This window comes from Nycticebus coucang, chromosome 3, assembly GCF_027406575.1.
Source record: "Nycticebus coucang isolate mNycCou1 chromosome 3, mNycCou1.pri, whole genome shotgun sequence".
NCBI classification, from domain to species: domain Eukaryota; kingdom Metazoa; phylum Chordata; class Mammalia; order Primates; family Lorisidae; genus Nycticebus; species Nycticebus coucang.
This window is the reverse complement of record NC_069782.1, coordinates 8,088,906-8,112,590: the sequence shown is the minus strand read 5'-3', so window position 1 is coordinate 8,112,590 and position 23,685 is coordinate 8,088,906. Positions and strand designations below refer to the sequence as shown.

Genomic DNA, 23,685 nt, shown 5'->3' with positions numbered 1-23,685 from the left:
GATGTGTGACACTGGCCTAGCCTCTTATCTTCTGTGCACCTCAATTTCTTCATTTTTAAAATGAGAACAATTATACCTACCTCACAGGGTCATTGCAGGGTATTATTCACATTTTGGGTCAGATAATTTTTTGTTGTAGGGACTGTCCCGTGGATTACTGGGTTTTCAGCTGTATCCCTGGCTTTTACCCATTAGATACCAGTAACAACTCTCCAGTTGTAACAAGCAAAAATGTCTCCAGATAGTGCTGTATGTCCCCTCGGGGTCAAAATTGCCCTGAGTTACTGTGAGGATGAAAGGAGTTGATATATGTGGAACACATAGGATAATACCTCATACGGGTGCTGTTATTAAGAATAGCATAGTGGCTTCTCAGGAAAATCAGTATTTCTCCTAATACCAATTGAGGACAATTTAGTCTCCCATTTGATTAAGTAAATAACCAAAGATTAAAATAAATAAGAGATACGGATAAGGTGTAAAAAATGGGTTTGTCTATTCCCAATAAGATTTATTTATACTCACTGCCACTTTCCAAGGATATAGTGTATTCTATTCATCCAGAACCTCTAGCCCTGCCTTTAGATATAAAACTGTCTCCCAACTGAAAGTTTCTTTACAGTGGAAGAACATTAGTAACAGATTTTTTTCCACAGTAACTGGGTTTTGGGAGCACTTTTTTCTAAGGTAAGAAACGAATTTCTAAGAAGACAGGATACTTCTCTTTATGTACACAGTAGCTTTTAACAAGGGACTGGTACCAACAGCTGAACTCTCCAACATCTACATGCTGATAGTAGAAAACACACTGCACAGAAAACACCGTGGATGATTCCAACTGTCTTTCAGGGTGGACAGGAAGGTTTGTATTTGCATTAAGCCCTGTGTAGATGTTTCCAATCTCCTAGGAAGTCACAAAGCTGCCACAAACAGTTCAACCACACAGTACTTCCCTTGTCTGGGTCCAGTGCCCACTCAGCTTATTATTTCATACTGGCAAACAACTATACTATTTTTCCTCATCTGTGATATAAAGATTAAAATAAACAGAGGCGGTCATAATCTAAACATTTGCTGGTTCACACCTTCCTCTATTAGAAAGATCACTGTTTGGGAAAAAAAGATCATCCTTTCTAACTTTTCCTGGGCAAACATCTGGTGCCAACGAAGCACTTTATAAAAAGAATATAATGACAATATCTTTAAAAATTTGAAAGGTAAGATTTGCCCCCCAAAAATCCCTGTATGATGTACTCTGAGGATAATCCAGGATTGACAAAAAGCCAAATTCTTCCGAATGCCCACAGAGATTTGCCTTGGCCTAAGGCTTCTTTCCCTAAGTGAGGGTTTCTAAACTCCTAAAATTCTCTCTGGTTAGCTTCTTTCTCATCCAGTTGGTCAAAGTTTTCTTATAACAACATACTGCACAACTGAAAAGTGGTTTCTCAGCCTGAATTTTTGTTTATACCTGGTAGAAGCTACAGCTTTCTCCCAAAGCAATTTCAAAATGCCTAAGCTTCTCTTCAGAAAACTTTTCAAATACTTTCAGTAATCTAATGGCAAAAGCTTTGCTACTAAAAATTTCCCAACATCTTCCTGTTTTGGTAGGTCCTGCTGAAATCCCCCTCCCCATAAGGGAGAATTTTAATAAAAACACTGCCAACTTCAAGTTCCCTTAGACAAATTTCCAGCCCCAGTGCAAGGCCATGAGGTTAAACATTTCTCAATGACGCAGGCTCCCTCAGAGGGAGGAATAAGAAAAAAAAAAAAAAAAAAAACCAAACTTATTCTTCCCAGTGCAGTAAATCAAGAGGCAGCAGCCAAGTCCTTAAAAAAAAAAAAAAAAAGTGAGTGCAGTTAAAACTACATACTATCTGTTCTGCCAAGACCTCCAGTGGGAGTACAGAACCCAAAAGAGAGTTGTGGGATGGAATAAAAAAAACTGCAGAACTAGCAATCCAGTCTAATCAATAGACACATCTCTAGAGTCTTTAGATAATCTCTAGAATATTAACACAGTGTACGTTTCATGATAACTACAGCAAGTAAAGCAAAGTGACTAAAGTAGTGGTTGTAGAATGAGGAATGGAGTAACATGTGAAGCAGATCATTATTCATAATTAAAACGTATATTAGGTGGGAGCTTGGGATAACTAAAAGAGAGTATATTTAATCAACTTCTTGAAGAAAGAAAATAAGGCTGATCATAAAGAAAGCAAGCGCATCTGAGGGACTGGGGAGACTTCTTGGACCTTTGGCCATAGAACTTTAGAGTTTGGGGTTTTTTGTGGTTTTTTTTTTTTTGAGACAGAGTCTCACTATTTCGCCCTGGGTAGAGTGCTGTGGCGTCACAGCTCACAGCAAGCTCAAACTCTTGGGCTTAAGTGATTCTTTTGCCTCGGCCTCCCAAGTAGCTGGGACTACAGGCACCCACCACAAGACCCAGCTATTTTTTGTTGCAGTTGTTATTGTCGTTTAGCTGGCCCGGGGTGGGTTTAAACCCACCACCGTTGGTGTATGTGGCTGGCGCCGTAACCACTGTGCTATGAGCGCTAAGCCAGAACTTTAGAGTTTTTAAAAGTACCTATGCTTACAAGAAAATACCAAAGATGAAAATATATTACATGGCCAGCTGTGGTGGCTCATGCCTGGGAGGCCGAGGCAGGTAGATTGCTTAAACTCAGGAGTTCAAGACCAGCCTGCACAATAGTGAGACCAGTCACTACTAAAAAAGGAAAAAATAACTAGGCATTGTGGCAGGTACCTGTAGTCCCCGCTACTTAGGAGGCTGAGGTAAGAAGATTACTTTTTCCCAAGAGTTTGAGGTTGCTGTGAGGTAGGCAGACATCACAGTACTCTAGCCTGGGCAACAAACTGGCTCTCAAAAAAAGAAGGAAAGAAAAGAAAATATCATTTCATGTAAACAGTTTACTCCCTAAGATGCTTCTGCTTATTGAGTTATTACATGAAAATTATTATATACCGACTGTGTGTCAGGAACTGGGGTTATAGAAATTAAGTGTCATCCCAGCATTCAAGGAGCTTACTTCTAACAGTGAGGCCTTGTAGGAACAATAACACAATAAAATAACCACTCTGTGGTGGTACATACCATATATAAACACAGAAGAAGGACCTAAATTTCTAGGGGGAATCAAAGACAGCATGCATCTCAGAAGAGGTAGCTTTTGAGCTGGGACTTGAAGTATGAGTAGAAGTTAGAGGGCTGGCAAACAGAGAGAGAAATGATGAAGGCAGAGGAAAGATTATTTGCAAAGGAAGAGAAATACAAATGAGCATGAAGTATTCTGGAAACCAAAAGCTGGTCAGTATTGCTGGGGACTGTGAGGTTGGATATGACAAGAGATAACCAAATCATTAGTCAGAGACCAAAAAGACAATATTGTTTAAATTTTACTCCATAATAAATTGAAGAATTCTGAGTAGAAGAATAAAATGATTAGAATTGATAGTTAGCAAAAGTATCTTGGCAGCTGTATGGAGAGATTAGAGGACATTCAAGCTAAAGGCCAGGGGCCAAATAAGGTGGCCACTGAAACCACAGAAAGAAATGCTCAGAATATGGTTTAGGGCAGTGAGACAAAATATGAGTTTAAAGTAGAGGTCGAAGCTACAGAACTCCGAAGTCAAATAGACTTGAGGAGTAGAGGAAACAAAGAATCAAGAGTGACTCCTAACTTTCTGGCTAGATTGCCACAAAACCATAGCTCACAGCAACTCAAACTCTTGGGCTCAAGTGATTCTCTTGCCTCAACCTCCCAAGTAACTGGGACTATAGGCGCCTGCCACAACACCTGGCTATTTTTATTTTTTTTTTAGAGATGGGGTCTCACACTTGCTCAGGCTGGTCTTGAACACATGAGCTCAGGCAATCTACCCTCCTTGGCCTCCCAGAGTGCTAGGATTATAAGCGTGAGCCACTAGGCCCAGCCCTCTGCTCATTTTTTGAACTTTGTTATTCAGGTTTCCTATCAAGGCTGTTTATTATCCAATACTCTTCCAATAAGTTTATTTTGTGCCTCGGTTAACCAAGATTATGCAAAGAACCCAGACTATTATAAAATGAGGAAAGAACATTGAATAGGTTCAAATGATAAAGAAAGATCAAGTAAGAGGTGGCGTAGAGTGGGCCCAATAGATAGGGTGACTAATAGGTTGTTGGTGATCTTGGTAAAACACTTCACCTGTATTACTGCTTTCCATACTTACAAAACCTAGTAAGGAAGTCAAGGCAGGTACTATGTCTTTATTTTGAAGATGAAAAACTGAGGCTGAAAGAGATTAAGGTCATAGAATTCTTGGGTTGCTCTCAAAGTTGTTTTATAGATGCTCATTAAAGGAGATGTGAATTGCCTATATAATTCTTATACTAAATGTCAACTGACACAGATGATAATCACATATGGTTCCCAATTCTGGTCTCCCAGCTTCTTAAATTTTGGCAATAATAAAAGGATCCTAATAAAACCACTAGATTCCTTCTCGATAATCACCCAGAAACATACATAATGAGGTTCCTTGCCATCACCCCTCTATGTCTCACTCAGGGTACTCTGGACATTACTTAAAGACGACATCAGCAGCTAAACGGGACTCCTCAAGTGGAAGAAGGGATCTTCTATCCCTGACCATGAGAACCACTGTGGGAATGAGAGGGTGAGAACTTTCAAAAAACGATGATTATTTCTCAACTTCATTCCTTTGGGATATGTCACAGCCAGGAAGGAAGAAATTGGAAAAAGCAGCTTTCACAAGCTGCCAAATCCATGTCCTAGTCCCAGGGGATAATTAGCCAGTGAGGTTTTGTGGAACTGATGTAATGTTGGCAGAGGCTAATGTTTTGTAGCTGAACATGTAGCCTCTTGCTATTTAGCTACAGGGCTAAAAAGAATGACATCTGAAAAGCTAAGAAACTCTACTGGTAACACCACCAGTTAGCAGTTTGCATCTTAAAAGTGATTTGTAAACTTTAACCAATCCATCTTCATAATGAATAGTTTACAAGAATATTTGTTAAAATATAACTTTCTAAATCTTATTTTATGTAATTCTCTTGCTGTGAAAAGAAATTTCTAGACATCTCAAAAGAACAAAGACAATTTAGAACTAGCTTAAAGTAACAAAAGAAAGAAGTACAAGGGAAGTTTCTAAGGAATAAAGTCTGTTTCTGGCACTTTGATCCCACTACCAGTACACCAAGATGGAGGCCATCCGATGAGCTTATGAAAACAATTTTTGAAGCAAGTACACTAAGCCATAGCTTTCAAGAGTACCACATAATTCCATGAAATTATCAATCTTAATCTTGTAAGTGCTCTGAGATATAGGAGGTAAAAATCAGTGGACAAGGACCAGAAATAGGCTGGGCTCAGTGGCTCATGTCTATAATCCTAGCACTTTGGGAGACCAAGGGGGTAGAATTATTTGAGCTCAGGAGTTCAACACCAGACTAAGCAAAAATGAGACTTTTCTCTACTAAAAATAGAAAAAAAAAATAGCTGGGTGTGGTGGTGGGCGCCTATAGTCTCAGCTGTTTGGGAGGCTGAAGCAGAAGGATCACTTAAGCTGGGGAGTTGGAGGTTGCTATGAGCTATGATGCTGCCACTTCACTCTGGCCACAGTGTGACATAGTTGAACTCTGTCTCCAAAAAAAAATAAGAGAGAAAGGAGTAGTTAAGTATTAAGACAGTAACAGTTTTGGCTATTACACTTTAAAAAGAACACTTGCCATTTTAATAAAAATTGGTAAGTCCTTTGACTTAAATATGCCACAACGATCTCCCAAAACCTCAACAAAACAAAGTATATCCAAAAGATAAATATTTAAATCCATAATCAATAAACTAAAATACTATGTAGCACTTCCTCCAAATATGCACTAGCTCCTTACTTAAAATAAGAGACAATTTTTGGTTCAGCCCTGGGCAGAGGTATATCTAGAGATATAGATATAAATATTCTGTAGTTTATATACCTTTACAATTGCACGAAAATTGAAAATCACATTCTTAAAATGAAGAGATGACAAAAAAAAAATGTCCCTCTATATCTTATGAATGAACTAAAGAGTCATCCTTAGGAAGATGGTTTGTACATGTTCTTCAGAGAAATATTTCTTGGGAGAAATCGTTGGGTTGGAAGACCCAATTTCCCCAATATTTCATGTTCACTTCATTCATCCGTTAACATACATTTATTCAGCATTTACTATGTTTTGTATCAAGCACTCTAACAGATGTTAGGTATAAACTGGTAAAACGACAACAAATAAGATACCTGTCTTTGTATCATTTACTATTTATTGAGGGAAATACACATTAAGCAAGCCCCTCAAAATCCCATAAATAAACATGATACAGGATCTCAAAACGTATGTGCAATGAAGAATGAATGAATGAGAAAGTATGAAAACTGGAGTTGAAAGGCATTTTTGGAGCCCTGAAGAATGAGTGGGAATAAGGAAGGAAAGGAGGGAAGGAGAGAGGGAAGGAAGGAAGAAAGGAGAGGGGAATTTTCCCATTGCTTTCCCCTAGAAAGCAATGGGAAAGCAATGGGAAAAAACAGCAGTTGAAGAGATAGGCAGGAACAGAGGAAACCACCACACACACCAGGAAATCGGCCTCCCAGTCTCTAAGGACAATTTCAGGACTAGATATTACTTAAACTCTTATTCTAAACTATTTAAACTAGAATTTGATCCCAATGTAGGTGGGGACCACATTTTTTTCTAGATTCCCAAATACCTTTTATGTCATACGTAGGATGTGACAAATTCCGTAGGCACAAAAACATACTTTTTTCTTGAAATTTGTAAAGACCTCTCTAAAATCATTCATACTGACTATCTTAGTTGGAATTAAACATAAATTTAGTAACACTAAGTCAGTTGACCAAAAGCCTAAATACAAGAGGATCTTCAGGATAAAGCTAATGGAAGATTATTTGCAAACATCTCATAGACTGACTTAGCAGCTACATAAGTTCAGCTGTTAAAGTTTCTCAAAGCCTTCTCTGAAGAGAAGGGAGAGGAAACAAGAGACCTTTTTTCTTACTAGAGCCAACACAGACCTTCACATGGCAAATGTTCCTACTCTAAAGATACACAGGTTTAAATTTAATTCCAACCCACAGAAACTATGTGCTACATCGGAAAAAATTTCTAATGCACGTTTATGGCAAGACACTCAAGAAGTTTTGCTTAGTTTCAAACATATGACGCTGGTTTTGGCCATGGGTGTAGAGTAAGAAATCTTACTACACTATAATTCAAAATATATCCCCTATAATCCTTGTAAACAGGTATAAGAGTCCCTGTTAAAAACTAGAAGCTTCTATGCAAAGGTTAAAGCTCACCACATAAAAGCCTCTTTAAAGGTCAAATGTACAAAAAAGGCCACCCCTATGCAGAAAGGACGTCTTGGACAACAGAATTTAATATATATATTCTAAAAGAAGAGAAGGTTAGGGAGGTTTTGGTTTGTTTATTTTTAACAGTTGTAGTGCTCTGGGAGGAGAGACAAGACAGGGAGGAAAGAGGATCAAAAAAGACAGACAGGCCAGGTACTGGGAGAATGGAACAGAGGAAACCTGACAAGTTAGGATAGTCTATCAAGAGCTAACACACAGGGTCTCACAAAGGGGCTGCAGTTCACATGAATGGTGATATTGTGTAGGGAAAAGGGCATGGATTCTAAAGGCAAACTACCTCAGTGTGATCTTAGCTCTACCACTTTCCAAGTAAGTAGCACTGAACAAGTTTCATATCTACTTTTCCCTCAATTTCCTGATCTGTAAATGGGATAAGAGCATACATCTTACACAGTTGTTGCAAAGATTAAGAAAGACAATACACGTAAGGAGCTTGGAACACTGTCTGACACACTGTGATACTGTGATAATATGAAATATATATGGGCGGTGCCGTGGCTCAGTGGGTAGGGCGCTGGCTGCATATACCGAGGGTGACAGGTTCAGATCCGGCCCCAGCCAAATGGCAACAAAAAAATAGCCAGGCATTGTGGCAGGCACCTGTATTCCCAGCTACTCGGGAGGCTGAAGCAAGAGAATCGCCTAAGCTCAGGAGTTGGAGGTTGCTATGAGCAGTGTGACGCCACAGCACTCTACAGAGGGCGATAAAGTGAGACTCCATTGCTCCCAAAAAAAAAAAAAAAAAAAGAAAAGAAAAGAAAAGAAATACATATTTGGTCTTCATCCTCCTTCCTGACACTGATCTCCTAAAATTGAAGCTGCAATCTCCTAATATGAACAATAAATGTGAAAGGCATGTCTTTTGTTGTTCATACATAACAAGCCCCTTTCACCCACACCTTAGTATGTTAGTGAGGTGAAACTGGAAAGCCCCTTAGGATGAGAAGGCTTATTATCAGGTGAACCAACCATGTGATACCCTCATAATGAAGCCTCCATAAAAATCCAAAGAAGGATGGATTCAGAGAGGTTCCAGGTTAGTAAACACATGGAGATGCTAGGAGGATGGCACAGCTAGAGAAAGCATCGAAGCTCTATACAACCTCCCTTAAGCCCTGCCCCACACTTCTCTTCCATTTAGTTGTCCTGAGTTGTATCCTTGATAATAAACTGGTAAGTATAAGTATAGTGCCCTAACTTCCATGAGCCATTCTAGCAAATGATCCAACCTAAGAAGGGGGTTGTAGGAACTTCTGATTTGTAGCAAAGTCAGACAGAGGTTGCAGGAAATCTGGGAACCTACCACTATGGATTGGCATCTAAGGCTGGGGTCAATCTTGTGGAACTAAGCTTTTTTTTTTTTTTTTTCTTTTTTAGCAGGCTCAGGCTGGATTTGAGCCCGCCAGTCCCGGTGCATGGGGCCAGCACTCAACCCATTGAGCTAAGGGTGCCCAGCCCGAACTAAACTCTGAATCTGTGGCGTCTACACTAACTCTAGGCAATAAATGTCAAAACTAAGTTAAATTGTAGGATACTCCATTCATGTCCAAAGAGTTTGAACTTGGTGTTGGTGGAGAAATAAACTTACACATCTGATGGCATCAGAAATGAAGTACAACTAGCAGAACAGGAAAAAAAAAGAGTATTTCCTCTTCATTCGAAGTAAACCCTATTTAGGTGTTAGCTACTATTATTTTAAATATTTTAAAATACTTTTATATTTTTGCTGGAATTCTTAGAAAATCCACTTACAATACTATATTCTAAAAATGTGTCTCGTGTTTTGGAGGTTTTTTGGGTTGGGTTTTTTTTTTTTTGAGACAGAGTCTTACCTTGTCACCCTTGGTAGAGTGCCTTGGAGTCACAGCTCACAGCAACCTCCAACTCTTGTGCTCAAGCCTCAGCCTCCCAAGTAGCTGGGACTATCAGCATCTGTCACAACACCCAGCTATTTTAGAGACGGGATCTTGCTCTTGCTCAGGCTGGTCTCAAACCCATGAGCTCAGGCAATCCACCTGCCTCGGCCTCCCAGAGTACTAAGATTACAGGCATAAGCCACCACACCTAGCCTTCAACTTTTTAAATTGACATAAAATTCACATACCATACAATTTACCCAATATGAGTACGTCAGTAGTTTTTTAGTGTATCCACAAAGTTGTGCAATCATCACCATTATAAAATTCCAGAGCACCCCAGAAAGAAATTCTACGTCCACCAACGCACACTTCTAACCCCTGCCACCACTGCCGCCACCACGCCCACACACACCAGCCCTAACAACCACTAATTTACATCTTGTCTCTATGGATTTGCCTATTCCAAACATTTCATATGAATGCAATCATTTTATATGGGGCGTTTTATGTCCATCTTCTTTCACTTGGTACAATATTTTTTTTTTTTTTTTTGTAGAGACAGAGTCTCACTTTATCGCCCTTGGTAGAGTGCCGTGGCGTCACACAGCTCACAGCAACCTCCAACTCCTAGGCTTAGGCGATTCTCTTGCCTCAGCCTCCCAAGTAGCTGGGATTATAGGCGCCCGCCACAACACCCGGCTATTTTTTTTTTGTTGCAGTTTGGCCGGGGCCGGGTTTGAACCCACCACCCTCGGCATGTGGGGCCGGCACCCTACCCGCTGAGCCACAGGCGCCGCCCTTGGTACAATATTTTTAAGGTTCATTCATTTTATACCATATATCACCATTTCATTCCTTTTTATGACTGAGTAATATTCCACTGCATGGATATATATCACATTCTGTTTATTCATCATGATGGACATCTGGGTTGTTTCCACTTTTTAGCTATTTGAACAATGCTGCTAACATTTATGTATAAGTTTTTACACAAATGTTTTTAATTTTCTTGGTTATCTAGGAGTGGAATTGCTAAGTCACAGGGTGTTTTTTTAACATTTAATTTTTTTTTATTTCAATAGATTTAGGAGGTACAAGCACTTTTTTGTTACGTGGATGAATTGTGCTGTGGTGAAATCAGTCTTTTAGCGTACCTGTCACATGAATAGAGTACTTTGTTCCTGACAAGTAATTTTTGATCCCTCATTCCCTTCCCACCTTTGCCCCTATGTTTAGCTTTTTATAAAAAAAAGTATGTCTGCATTTTAAAATTAAACTTTTCATTGAGATAATTATAGAATCACATGAAGCTGTAAGAAATAATACAGAGAGATCCCACAGATCCTTAATTATAGAATCACATGAAGATATAAGAAATAATACAGAGAGATACCACGTATCCTTTACCTAGTTTTCCCCAGTGACAACATCTTGCAAAACTACAGTACAATATTACAACCAGCATACTGGTCGTATACTGTATACCGACATTAATACAGTCAATATGCAATATATCACCCTAAGGATCCCTCAGCTGACCTTTAACAGCCACACCTCCTTTGGTCCCATCCCCACACTGTCCTTAGCCCCTGACAACCATCAATCTGTTTTTCATATCTATAATTCTGTCATTTCAAAAATGTTACACAAATGGAATCACACGCTTTGTAAATTTTAGGATTTTCTTTTTTCACTCAGTATAATTCTTGAGAGTCATCTAGGGTGTTTTATTTATCAAAAGTTCACCTCCCCTTTTTTAAGCTACTGAGTAGTATTTCACAGCTTGTTAAGAGGATTTTCACACTTATATAGGGTCAACAAACAAATTATGGAAATGTATCTTCAAATAACTAAAACATGTTACACTAACAGTACCATTTTATCCCTAAAAGTTGCCCAATTGTTTCTACCCACCAAAAACAAAAAAAGTAAAGTGTTTTAGCTTATAAAAACTTCTGAAAGGCTCAGCAAATTGAGGGTAAATTAGTGTGCACAGGAAGGATCTACTACTCTGCCAAGAACATAGCCCAGAATAAACACTGCAAAGATAAATTTCAATAAATCTTATAAAATAGAAACAAAAGCAAAAAAGAAAGAGATTTATACAAACTAGACGGGTCAAAGGAAACAGCTGAATGGGATGGAGGGCCTCCTTATCGTGTTATTTGGTCAGTGGAGGCTTTGACTGCTGAGGTCCCAAATCAATAGCTCTAACTCCTGACCTGAGACAGTATGCTTCCAGACACTTTTACTGGAAAACCCAAAGTATTAAAAAATTTAAAATTAAAAAAAAAAATTTTTTTTTAAATCCTCTATGAAATCCCACTGCCCAGTGGCAGCTATTAGTATTCTGATATACAGTCTTACAGCCACTTTCCTAAAATTATAAGACAAATGATAAACATCATTCAACATCTTTAAATACCTCATGACTACATAATATTATTCATTCATATGAAGGGACTTAACCAATATGCTGCTGTTAAAACTTAGATTGTTTCCAATTGTTTCTGGTTTTTTACTATTATAAAAAATACTGCTTTGAACAATCTTATATATAAATCGTATATGTTTTAAACTTTCCTTAGAACAAATTCTCAGAAATATTAAGGTTAACAAAGAAATATTTTTTAAAAACTATCTTTATCTAGGCTGGGTGCTGTGGTTCATGCCTGTGATCCTAGCACTCTTGGAGGCCAAGGTGGGTGCGTGGATTGCTTGACCTCACGAGTCAGAGACTAGCCTAAGTAAGAGCAAGACCCCCATTTCTACTAAAAATAGAAAAACTATCTTTATCTAATAGTATTCAAAATGTCAGCAACAATAAACTACTACAAGAACATCAAAAAACATAAGGCATTTACTATATGCCAGAAGCTATGATAAGCATTTTACATATATTAACTTATTTAATACTTACGGTAAGTTCTTGAGGTAGGTATTATTAGTAGTAGTATTTTATAGTGAAGTAACAGACACAGAGATGTTAAGCAATTTGCCTGATGTCACACAGCAAAGCCAGAAAACCTAGACTCCAAAGTCCATTCTCTTAAACATTATTCCTATACTTCTCAAACTTCTGGTGTCAGGGTTCTTTTATTCTCTTAGTTACTAAAGACTTCAAAGAGCTTTTGTAGTTTTGGGGGGGAATTTTGTTTTTGTTTTGTTTTTATTAAATCGTAACTGTGTATATTGAGGCATTAATGGGTTTCAGTGTACTGATTTGATATACAATGTGAAATGCTTACGCTGAACTGATTAACACATCCATCACAATTATATTCTTTTCTTAATAGTTTTTAAATGTACCATTGCATCATGCACATGAGGTGAGGTCCCCCCAAATACCCTCCCTCCTTCCTTCAAAGAGCTTTTGATTATGTGGGCTATCTCTACCAATATTTATCATATTAGAATTTAAAACAAAACATTTAAAATAAACCTGTCATAATTATAACCAATAATTCCAAAATATTTTAACATATTTATGAAAAGTAAATGTTATTTTCAAAAAAAACACAGTAAAAAGAGTGAAGTTATTTTACTATTTTTGCAAATCTCTAATGCAAGATTTACTAAAAGATGAATTTTCATATCTGATCTTGTATTCATCCTGTGTATCATGTAGCTCTAGAAAACTACCCTCATGAGAGGACAATAATAAAAAAGTAAATTACATTTTTTCATAAATATTAAAAGTTTTAATGGCACACCCATCGAAAATGTCAGAGAACCCAAACCACACTTTGAGAATAAATGAACTATACTATAGGATCTCTTCAGTTAGAGCATGTTAAAAGGTACCTAAAACACATTCTAAATTTTTTGGTAATTATTTATTGAAGAATTAAGTCCTTTCAGGAAGAAAGAAAGATACTTAAATGTATCATATAAGTAGTGTTTATACTCAAAAACCTAAATTTGAACACTTGTTCCATCCCTTACGATGAGTCCTTAAGCTTTTGAACCTCAGGTTCTTCTGTAAATTGTAAAGATATAGATACCACAAAGGGCTGTCATGAAGATCAAATTAGTTAATATACATAAAATTACTTAAAATTATGACATTATAAAAATTTCACACTGAGTTTATTTATACTATGTAACTGCCACGTGCTATGTAATCCTCTTTTCTAGACCCCCTGTACTCACACTACTGCCTCTACTACCCATTTACGTGACTCTGTCATGAGATTAAGAATGCTACAGCAGTCGCAGGGGATCCAACAGCTTCTTCAGACTGAAAAGTGGGCCAAGGATAAGCTAGAGGAAGCCAAGAAGAGGAAAGGGAAGCGATTAAAGCAAGCTAAGGAGGAAGCCATGGCAGAAATTGACCAGTACAGAATGCAGAAAGATAAGGAATTTCGACTGAAACAAGCTAAGATAATGGGTTCCCAGAGTAATCGCTCAGATGAAATAGAAGAAGAAACACTAGGGAAGATACAAGAACTGAATGGACGCTACAACAAGTGCGTGGAAAGCGTACTGAATCAGCTTTTGAGCATGGTCTGTGACATGAAACCAGAAATCCATGTGAACTATAAAGGCACCAACCAAATGCACAGTGTATCATTCAAAGACAAGCGTGTGAGTGCCACCTGGTTGCATACGGCTTTGTATTCATATTAAAGAAGTTGAAATGCTGATCTTAAATTTACTGGACATCTACAGAGAATGTTTGACATAATTCATTCCTGAGCACTGAATTAAACAGATAAACAAAAAAGCAAAAAAAAAAAAAAAAGAATGCTACAGACCTCTGACACCAAGAGCTCAGCCTACTGCTATCCTTTAGCTTGAAAAGAAAGTTGGATTTTTTGTTGTTGATGGCAAAGTGGGGGTCTTTAGTATTATTTTTGTTGCCTTTACAAAGAAAATCTTTTTAAAATAATGCATGTGGTAATCATAAAAGTGAAGCTCCAAAAAAACAAGACTGTATGAGTCGCATCTTTTTTAAATTTGGCACTGTGTTAATAAAGCTAAAACTGTGGTTCATGGTCTTGACAACTTGCCTCATTCAAAGGAAACAAAAAGAGGGGGAGGGAGATACAGACAGACAGATGAATTCAAATTCCTTTGATCTGGGTCCTAACTCTAAAGGGACTCCAGATAAATCAATGAGTCAGAGAAAGAGCAGTAGATGGAAACCAGAATACTGATGACAACAGCTTTCTGTCTGCCTACCTGTCTTCTGAGATCACCATCAAGATATGAGATCATTACCCAGGCCAGAGAAGACACAGCAAGAGGCAAGTCCACCAGAGAATTACGAGGTCTGTAGCATTCTGTCTACACTTTCCAGGGGGCAGGCAGCTGATGCCCAAGCACTGGTTTTCATCATACCTCCACCTCTGAAGATGTGTGCCAATCTGAGTAGTGAGAGAAACCTACAATGGAAAAACCCAAGGAAAACCAACACCTCCAGGAAAAATTAAAAACAATCTCTTATAGTAGAGGTAGGTCTCTGATGGTTTCTTTTTAAGTGTGCTATAGCAGAAAGAACACTGACATGGGAGTAAGGAAATGAATTATCTTTCCATCTCTGCCACTAATTATTTATGTGACTTCAGGAAATAAATTAACCACGACAGGCCAATTTCCTCATCTTAAATAAAAAGAAGGGAAAGAAAATACCTAAGGTTTGCTTCTTGCTCTAAAATCCCTTACAGGTAAACAAAGTGTTTTTTATTTTTTTGTTTGTTTGTTTGTTTTGTAGAGACAGAGTCTCATTGTACCACCCTCGGTAGAGTGCCGTGGCGTCACACGGCTCACAGCAACCTCCAGCTCTTGGGCTTACATGATTCTCTTGCCTCAGCCTCCCGAGCAGCTGGGACTACAGGCGCCCGCCACAACGCCCAACTATTTTTTTGTTGCAGTTTGGCCGGGGCTGGGTTTGAACCCGCCACCCTTGGTATATGGGGCCGGTGCCCTACTCACTGAGCCACAGGCGCCGCCCAACAAAGTGTTTTTTAAAAGCATTAATTTTTAGAGTATTAAGAAATTTTAAAAGTAGGTATTACTAAAGGTTCTGAGTTTTTCAGGAGCTCTATAGATCTCTGAGTAGTGTGAACCCAAATGGAATGTGGTCCTTAAAGAGTTAACATGCCACCAAAAACAGGCAAAATTTCTCTTCCAACAATCTGTCCTTTTTGCCCCACTACCCTTCCTTCCATCCTAAATTTTTATCACTCCCCCTCTCTGTATCCCATACAGTTCAGAGGCAAACTGTAATGACTAGTCAACTAGGAGTTAAAGAAATATGCAGGAATTAAGTACACAGACCTCAAGAGGTAAGAGAGTAAAATGACTGAGGAGAAATTTTTTTAAATAATTAACAAATATTTTTTAATAGATAAAATGCACATGATATAAAACAAAAGATTTAAATGGTATACAGGTGAAAACAAGCAAAACCACTTTCTGAGAGATAAATCAAAGAGGACACTTAGAGAACTTCAGTGTATAGCTGTGCTCTCTTTGTTAGGCTGGGTAGTAGCTATGAGTTTGCATCAAATTATTTATACATGTATATATTAAAAATACTTACTCTATAAATTCTTTTGCATGTATCGAGTACTCCTGTAATAAACTTGAAATTTTATTAATTTTTTGTTAAACAAAAATTCTCTTCTAATCCATTCCTCCAGATACCCATCTCCCCTCCCTGAAGCAGCTACTATTACCAGTTTCTTTTGGTCCTTTCAGAAATATCCTATACATGAACGTGTACATGTGGACATATATACACACAAGAGAGACAAAGAAAAAGCAAACTGACTCCTTAACAGTGCCTTTCAAGATCAGAAGTGTATTCATGGACCAAAGCACACCTTGGGAACTGTCTCAATCCTTTTCTGTGCCATGGAGTGATGCACTGAGAGGACTGCACTGGCTGGGAATAAGGAAAGGGCCTGCCTGGTTAAAAAGCCCTGTATACCAGCTGTCAAGACTGAGCCCAAGTGTTCTTCCATTCTCAACTACACCAGAGTCAATGCTATGACCCAACATTCCCTTAGCCTTAGCTTCAGAAATTCCATAATGTCTACCTGAGATTATTTACTTTCTAATCATGATGATCCAGATAGGTTTCCATAATAGTGATAAGGGCTCTAACTGTGACTTGATCAGAACACCTAAGGTACAGCAATATACATTGTCGGCAGACAGTGCACACTGTACATTCTGAGACACAAAAGAATTTTAACTTTGAAGATCATGAAGATCATGCTTTCAACAGCACCTGCTTCAGGCAAGGACTGCCTAAAATACAGGATGGTGGTTCAGAGGATTCATTTCTTAATGTAAAAACAGACCTCAAATACTTTGGTAAAGTTGATTTAAAGGCATATGCCTATTAAGGGGAAGTATGCCAAACCAATTTCATCATTCTTATTCAATCAAAAATACTGAGTGTCTACCACGTGCCAACTTCAGGAGCCAATATACAGATTAATGTATTGCCCTTGAGAAATTAATAGGAAGACATTTTAAAATGACAATTCATGTACATTACCAAAGTAGTAGTGCAAGAACAAAGAGGAGGAAGTGCTGATTCTACTGAGATAGGATACACAAAAAGGCAGCATCTGATTGGATCCAAAGGATCAGTGAGAGACCACCACCAGTAAGAACAATGAAAGCCTATATACATACATGAGCATGTGTCACCAAAATCTCCAAGTTCCAAATACTGAAGGAAAACTATTAATAAACATAGCATTTATTTTAAGTGCAACCTCCAGCTCTTGGACTAGGGTGATTCTCTTGCCTCAGCCTCCCAAGTACCTGGGACTACAGACACCCGCCAAAAGGCCCAGCTATTTTTGTTGCAGTTGCCATTACTGTTTTAGCTAGCTGGGGCCGGCGCCCTACCCACTGAGCCACAGGCACTGCCCAAAATACAGCATTTATTTATTTATATTTTATTATTTTTTTTTTTTGAGACAGAGCCTCAAGCTGGCGCCCGGGGTAGAGTGTTGTGGCATCACAGCTCACAGTAACCTCCAACTCCTGGGTTTAAGCGATTCTCTTGCCTCAGCCTCCCAAGTAGCTGGGACCACAGGCACCTGCCACAACGCCAGCAATTTTTTGGTTGTAGTTGTCATTGTTGTTTGGTGGGCCTGAGCTGGATTCGAACTTGCCAGTTCAGGTGTATGTGGCTCGCGCCTTAGCTGCTTGAGCTACAGGTGCCGAGCCAGCATTTATTTTTTATAAATAAATGCACCCTGGTTTTTGCCATCGTATTCAGTATCCTAAAGTTTGACTTCAGACAAAAACTTTGCATCTGTGGCTCAGTTGGTAAGGCGCCGGCCCCATATACCGAGGGTGGTGGGTTCAAACCTGGCCCCGGCTGAACTGCAACCAAAAAATAGCTGGGCATTGTGGCGGGCACCTGTAGTCCCAGCTACTTGGGAGGCTGAGGCAAGAGAATCGCTTAAGCCCAGAAGTTGGAGGTTGCTGTGAGCTGTGTGATGCCATGGCACTCTACCGAGGGCCATAAAGTGAGACTCTGTCTCTACAAAAAAAAAAACAAAAAAACTTTGCATCTTGAATACTGTCCAAAGAACTTTAATTCCTTTAAAAATCTCATTAAATAGTAATCTCACCTATAAAGCATATATTTGTGGTCAAAATACTCTTATCACTAGAAATCCTATGATTCATATAAAATCTAAATGTGTTGAATTTCCAGAATGGTTGGCTTTTAGTTCATTGAGGTTTCATAACAGATACTCTTTCATTTCCTATCATAAATGACTGCAATATGTTACTATATACCTTTCATATTACTGCTACAATCCAACTAATAACTACAGCATTTCAGAACAAGATGGTAACAATTTTACAAAACCAAAACATTATTAAAGATTTTCAACTGAGAAATCAGTTTGCTACTACTCTTTCCTATACCCAGTTTCTCCACTTTTACAAACATAAGCAAAAGAAAGAAGTCCATATACATGCTATTCTTGGCAGACCTTTCCTTCTACCTGTATCCAACACCCTTGTCAATTTCACCCATACTTGTCTTACATACTGTTATCCTTTGAAAGTTTTATGAAGTAGCTGGTCCAACAGATGGATGGTTAGGCCTACCCAACATATGCTGTAGGAAAAACAGCTCTTAGGCAAGACAAGAAAAATACCAAGTATATCCCTTTCCCTTTCAGGGCTGGGAACACTGATATCACCTTGGGGGAAAGCAAGCAAACTTTTAAACTTTATAAAGAAAAGTTACTGGACTGAGATGATCTGTAAGTAACAAGGTGATCAAAGAAGGGAGAGACAGTTCAAATGCTAAAACCTACCCCTCAAAACAAAACATGCACTTGCTCATACATAGCAGAGAACTGGAGTACAGACAGGGGGAAAAAAACTGAGTCAGTTTAATTGGGAACTTTTCATCAAAGACAGATGGAAAACATTCAGATAAGCATACTATCTTGTTTAGAACACAAAGCCCAACAGATCTGTGGGAAGAAAAAGAAAGGCAACCTGGAAAACACAGCCTGTATCAACAGAAAAATCCAACTAATAAATGACTCATTATGGTCCTATTAGTAAAACCAGAAACAATAAAATGGTAGTGGTATCTTTCCTCTTTGCCCTTTCCCTGGCCATAAAGCCTATTAATCTGATAGCATCTGACCCTGTCTCTGACTGATGTATGTCTGTGTCTTTCAACATACTACCTAAGGCCCCCCCAAGGAGGACAGTGAAACCAGTTCTGCCAGACAGGATCTGCCAGAATCAAGGAGTCTTATTCTCCTCTGAGTGAAGGCCAGTAGATAAAGAAGAGGCTTCCAAAAGCCACTTGTATGAATCTTTTAAGATATGCACTGAAACAAGAAAACACTACAGATTACATTTTAGTAAAAGTCTAAAAATAACTAAAGAACATTCCCTATTTTTAGATATCTGACTTACAAGTTTAAAAACACTGAAAGTAGAAGAAACCATTTAAAATTACCTAGAATTTTAAAATGTCTTAAAAGACACTTCTGAACTGGAAAACTATTTATTAGAGATAGGCTTTGTTAAATCCTGCATTCTCTCTGTTGACTGCCTCCTTGCTCAAACTTCCCCATCTCCAAAATTTAGTCCCAATCCTACGTGTTATCAAGAGCAATTTCACAGAATGAAAAGATGACATATGAAGGTTATACCATGAAAGAAGAATAGCTAAGAAAAAAATGTAAAAGATGCTTCAAAAAGATACAAAAATAGAGTGCAGATTGGTGATTAAAGACAGCAATGCATAAAACAGCAAAAGCAATTTAACTGCCCTTCATTAAAAGCAATGCTATGAATAAAAAACTTGATTAAAAAAGACAAGTAGTTTTTCTTCTCTAATAGGTCTCTTCATTCAAGTCTTAAGATCAGTAAGCATCTAATACAAAGCTATGTCCAAACAACTAAAATTTGTGATTAGAGAAGTTATTAATATTTTTACAATAAACACCTGAAGATGCAGCATATTTATTGGATAATTCATGTTTTTTCTTCCTCCCCACCTCTGTCCATCCCCTAGCAAAATATGCCCAACCTTTTAAGAAGTCTATGGCAAATCCTATTTGTAGGAAATCCAGAAATTACCTGACTGTACAGCCATCATTAACATCTCAGGTTCCAGCAGAGTCATGATGGATTCTTCTTAGAAACAACAGCCCACAAATACAATGAAGAAAGTCAATGTCACAGAAAAAAAAAAAAAGATGTCTTCGGAGGCTACAGAAAGCTTTCACAAATTCAATCTCACGCCTTATGTTCAAACCAGACTGTGAGAACTCACTCCTCTTCTCAGTGCAGTTACCTATTTATCCCCACTTCGGGCAAGTCAAGATGGCACAGAGTTGAATTACAGCCCACAGGAAACCAGAAAGCACTCAAGACATACGAAGTGTGGTTAGAACAGGGAGTAAGCTCCTCCCCTCACTGCTCCTCTCTGGGAGGAGAGGAGGGACATATATAAAGAGACTTTCAGAAAAGAGATTAACTGCTTTTTTTCCTTTCTTTTTAAGAAGAGATGAGGTTTTGTTCAAAACCGTATTGTAAGAGATTCTGCTGCTAATGCAGTTTAGAGCAACAGATTAAACATAATCTGAACAATTCAATCTCGTGAAAGCAGTCCAATTACCCATTAATGAGGAGGAGGATAGGGATTAGACACATATAAACATGAACATACAAATAAATACGTAAACGGAGTAAATTTTCTGAAAAAGAATTCCGATGGCTTTTTCATCTCTGATATTTATAGATAACAGGCTAGGGAAGTTGAACATTTAACTACAGAAACTCAACTATTTCTCCACCCCCACATCAATTAAAATATCTGTTTCAAAAAGTCAACTGAATACATTCCAGAGCTATAATCTTTCAGATCTGTCAATCCCTTAAAAGAGCCCTTTACTTATTAAGCCTATGTTATCTGCAAATAGATAGCATACTGGTGCTATTTGACTTTTATAAAATATTTTATGATCATGCTACATATATGAAACACATAGGAAGATAGTTCTAATATTTTAGAAACATTAATCCTTTTCCCGCCAGTTCAGAGCAAATCTTCAAACATAGGCATTTTACCTTCCATTGCAAAAACAAAAACAAAATCCTTTTAAATAATAGCAAATTTTTATTTACTCAAAATTAAAAGCTCATTCATTCCCTTCACATTATTAAGAACTGACTGATATTCATAATAATGATATTAAGATGCCTTTCAGTATATTGGATTGGCTTAAAAAATTTAAAACTAGAAATCCATGTTTATCTAGAATTCCTCTATCTTTTGGGGTATTAGCCTATATCTTGAAAGTCTACAGCTATAAACTCAGCCCAGATGATATCTTAATCTACACAGTGAAACAAATGATTTAAAAAAGAAAAAAAAAAAGCAGTCCTCTTTTAAGGAGACCTTAAAAGAGAAAATAGTCTCAGAATGCTTGAGAGCACTATTTTGTTATTAGAAAAGAGAAAGCAATGCAGATTTGAGGTGGGGGAGATTCTGTGAAAGGGAGAAAAAGTTCCTTTCTTTCTCACTCCAAGAACATCATGTCTAAAAGAAAAGCCAGAAAAGCTCTATATAGAACTGTGGGAATGACTCAACAGGCAACGGAGCGGCAGCCAGTGTGGGCTACACGCTGCTATGGGATGCCAGAAGCTTCTCACTACCCCTTCTCACAAACCAGCTCTCAAACTGTCTCATGAAAACTTCGTAAATTTTAACTTTCAGACTACACAGTAGTCTGGTCAGAGGTTAGCAACTAAGGGAAATGCATCCTACAAGGTTGAGTCATTCCTTTGTCCCTATGTGGGCTGTACAATTTGCTGTGTGAAGCTTTTTCAAAGGAAACAAGTTCTTACCGTTCTGTACTTACAGGAAAATAAATACAAATTGTAAGATTCCTGCACAGAAGATAGCAGGAAGGGCAGAGGGCTGTTTCCCTCCTGCCAAAATTCCCCTCTGCCATAGAAGAGTGCTTGTAATGTCACAGTTACCACTGTCCAGATACTGATAGTCTTGTGGTGGTAGAAACAAACAAACAAACAAACAAAAAAAAAACAGCACATTTCAGTTAATTTCCCTTTTTCATAGCAATTCCACATCCCTTATCTGATTTGCACTTTATGATAAAAGGAGCTAAACAAAAAAAAACAATTTTTTTTTTAGAAAGAAATCTTAAAAAGTGGTTTGGTGCTTGTAGCATAGTGGTTACAGCCCCGGCCACATACACCCGGGCTCGCAGGTTTGAACCCAGCCTAGGCCAGCTAAACAACGACAACTGCAACCAAAAAAATAGCCAGGTGTTGTTGGGCGCCTGTAGTCCCAGCTACTTGGGAGGCTGAGGCAAGAGAATTGCTTAAGTCCAAGAGTTTGAGGTTACTGTGAGTGATGCCACAACACTCTACCGAGAGCAACATAGTAAAACTCTGACTCAAAAAAAAAAAAAAAAAAAAAAGAAATCTTAAAAAGTAATGTTGAAAAATAAAACAAGAAGCAATGTAATCTTTGCCTATGGTTCAGATTTTGCATTTACCCTGAAGAGCGTCAGTTCAACAACTGTCATTGTAAAAACAGACTTTAAAACAGATTTCACAATTCTAAAATTTTGAGACCCTATACTAGCTTTTGTGCCACTATTATTTGTGTAAACGAGCAGCACTTCATAGAAAAAGAGCTTTAACAAGGCCTCTGCACAAATGAAGATGATTTCCAAGTTAATAGCATCAAGGGAATGAAGGATAACACTCTTAATTTCCAATAAAATAAAAGCTTTGCTTCTAATGGTAACTCTAGCTAATCAATACAAATTTAATATAGTCTACAGTCTCTATGAATTCACTCTAAAGCAGCGGTTCTCCACCTGTGGGTTGTGACCCCTTTGTAACAATGAAAATACATCTCGGCATTAGGAAGGATAAGAACCACTGCTCTAAAGGGACGTGATACTGTAGGATACCAATATAGTTTTTAAATGCCTAACATTTTTTAATAGTTACTAACAAATGTTTAATAATTAACAATAATATAACCTGGTGTATACATTTCTCACCCCTAACCTGACAGAATCCTCAAAGGCCCTCAATGTTCATAGTCAAAAAGAACCAGAAAAGTTTTATCCCAGCTGACATTCCCACTGGATTTGTTAAGAGTTTCCACATTCTTCTTCAAGATTTTCTTAAAATCTTACTTTCCTATCTTTCAGAATCTGAAATGACTCCTTTTTCTCTTGTCACCTCAGGGCCATCCCTTTTCCTCTTTTACATGCTCTCCCTGGGCAATCTCATCCTTTCTCAAGGTTTTGAAGCAACCAGTAAAGACTGATCCTTATCTAACTCTGACTTCGTCTTTAAGCTTCAAATGATGCCTTTCTACCCAGCTATCCTAACCTCAGTATGTCCAAAAGCACACTTGGAATGTCATAACCTTACACCAACCCTTCAAGGTATACTCCTTCCATTTTCCCTATCTTGGGTAACAATATTCCAGTCCCAAACCATAAACTTAGATTCCCTTCCCTCCACCCCTAAATATCTAAAAGGGAATTCCTTATGAAAGGTAACTATCTCACAACATATTCCTCAAATTCATTATTCTTGTTCCATTTCTACAAGGTGCTTTATGTCAGGTCCTTTGTATTTCTTGCCTAGAATATAGGAACCACTTTTTAAAAATGTATTATAGGCTCGGTGCCTGTAGCTCAAGCAGCCAGGGCGCTAGCCACATACACTGGAGCTGGCGGGTTCTAATACAGCCTGGGCCCGCCAAACAATGACAACTACAACCAAAAAATAGCCATGCGTTGTGGCAGGCACCTTTAGTCCCAGCTACTTGGGAGGCTGAGGCCAGAGAATTGCTTATGCCCAAGAG

At 38.2% G+C, this 23,685-nt stretch overlaps 2 protein-coding genes across 5 annotated transcripts in view; one reads left to right on the top strand and one right to left on the bottom strand.

The window, feature by feature from the left end:
• MRTFA (myocardin related transcription factor A) overlaps nucleotides 1-23,685 on the bottom strand; it is a 214,351-nt gene that overhangs the window by 112,360 nt on the left and 78,306 nt on the right. Inside the window, exon 1 of one of the 4 annotated variants that reach the window (XM_053582669.1) lies at nucleotides 19,905-20,206. The exons of the other annotated variants lie outside the window; for them this stretch is intronic. Within the exon in view, the coding sequence (XP_053438644.1) occupies nucleotides 19,905-19,950 (46 nt within the window). The 5' untranslated portion in view covers nucleotides 19,951-20,206. Of the gene's footprint in view, nucleotides 1-19,904; nucleotides 20,207-23,685 lie in introns of those variants that run through there. 4 annotated transcript variants of the gene reach the window in all.
• On the top strand, nucleotides 13,509-13,947 carry LOC128580610 (V-type proton ATPase subunit G 3-like). The gene has a single exon (XM_053582703.1). It carries the CDS (start codon nucleotides 13,509-13,511, stop codon nucleotides 13,935-13,937), a length of 429 nt encoding a protein of 142 aa, XP_053438678.1. The 3' UTR covers nucleotides 13,938-13,947.

Coding starts and splice junctions, on each gene's coding strand:
- LOC128580610 (XM_053582703.1), top strand. CDS start 13,509: ATGCTACAGCAGTCGCAGGGGATCCAACAGCTTCTTCAGACTGAAAAG.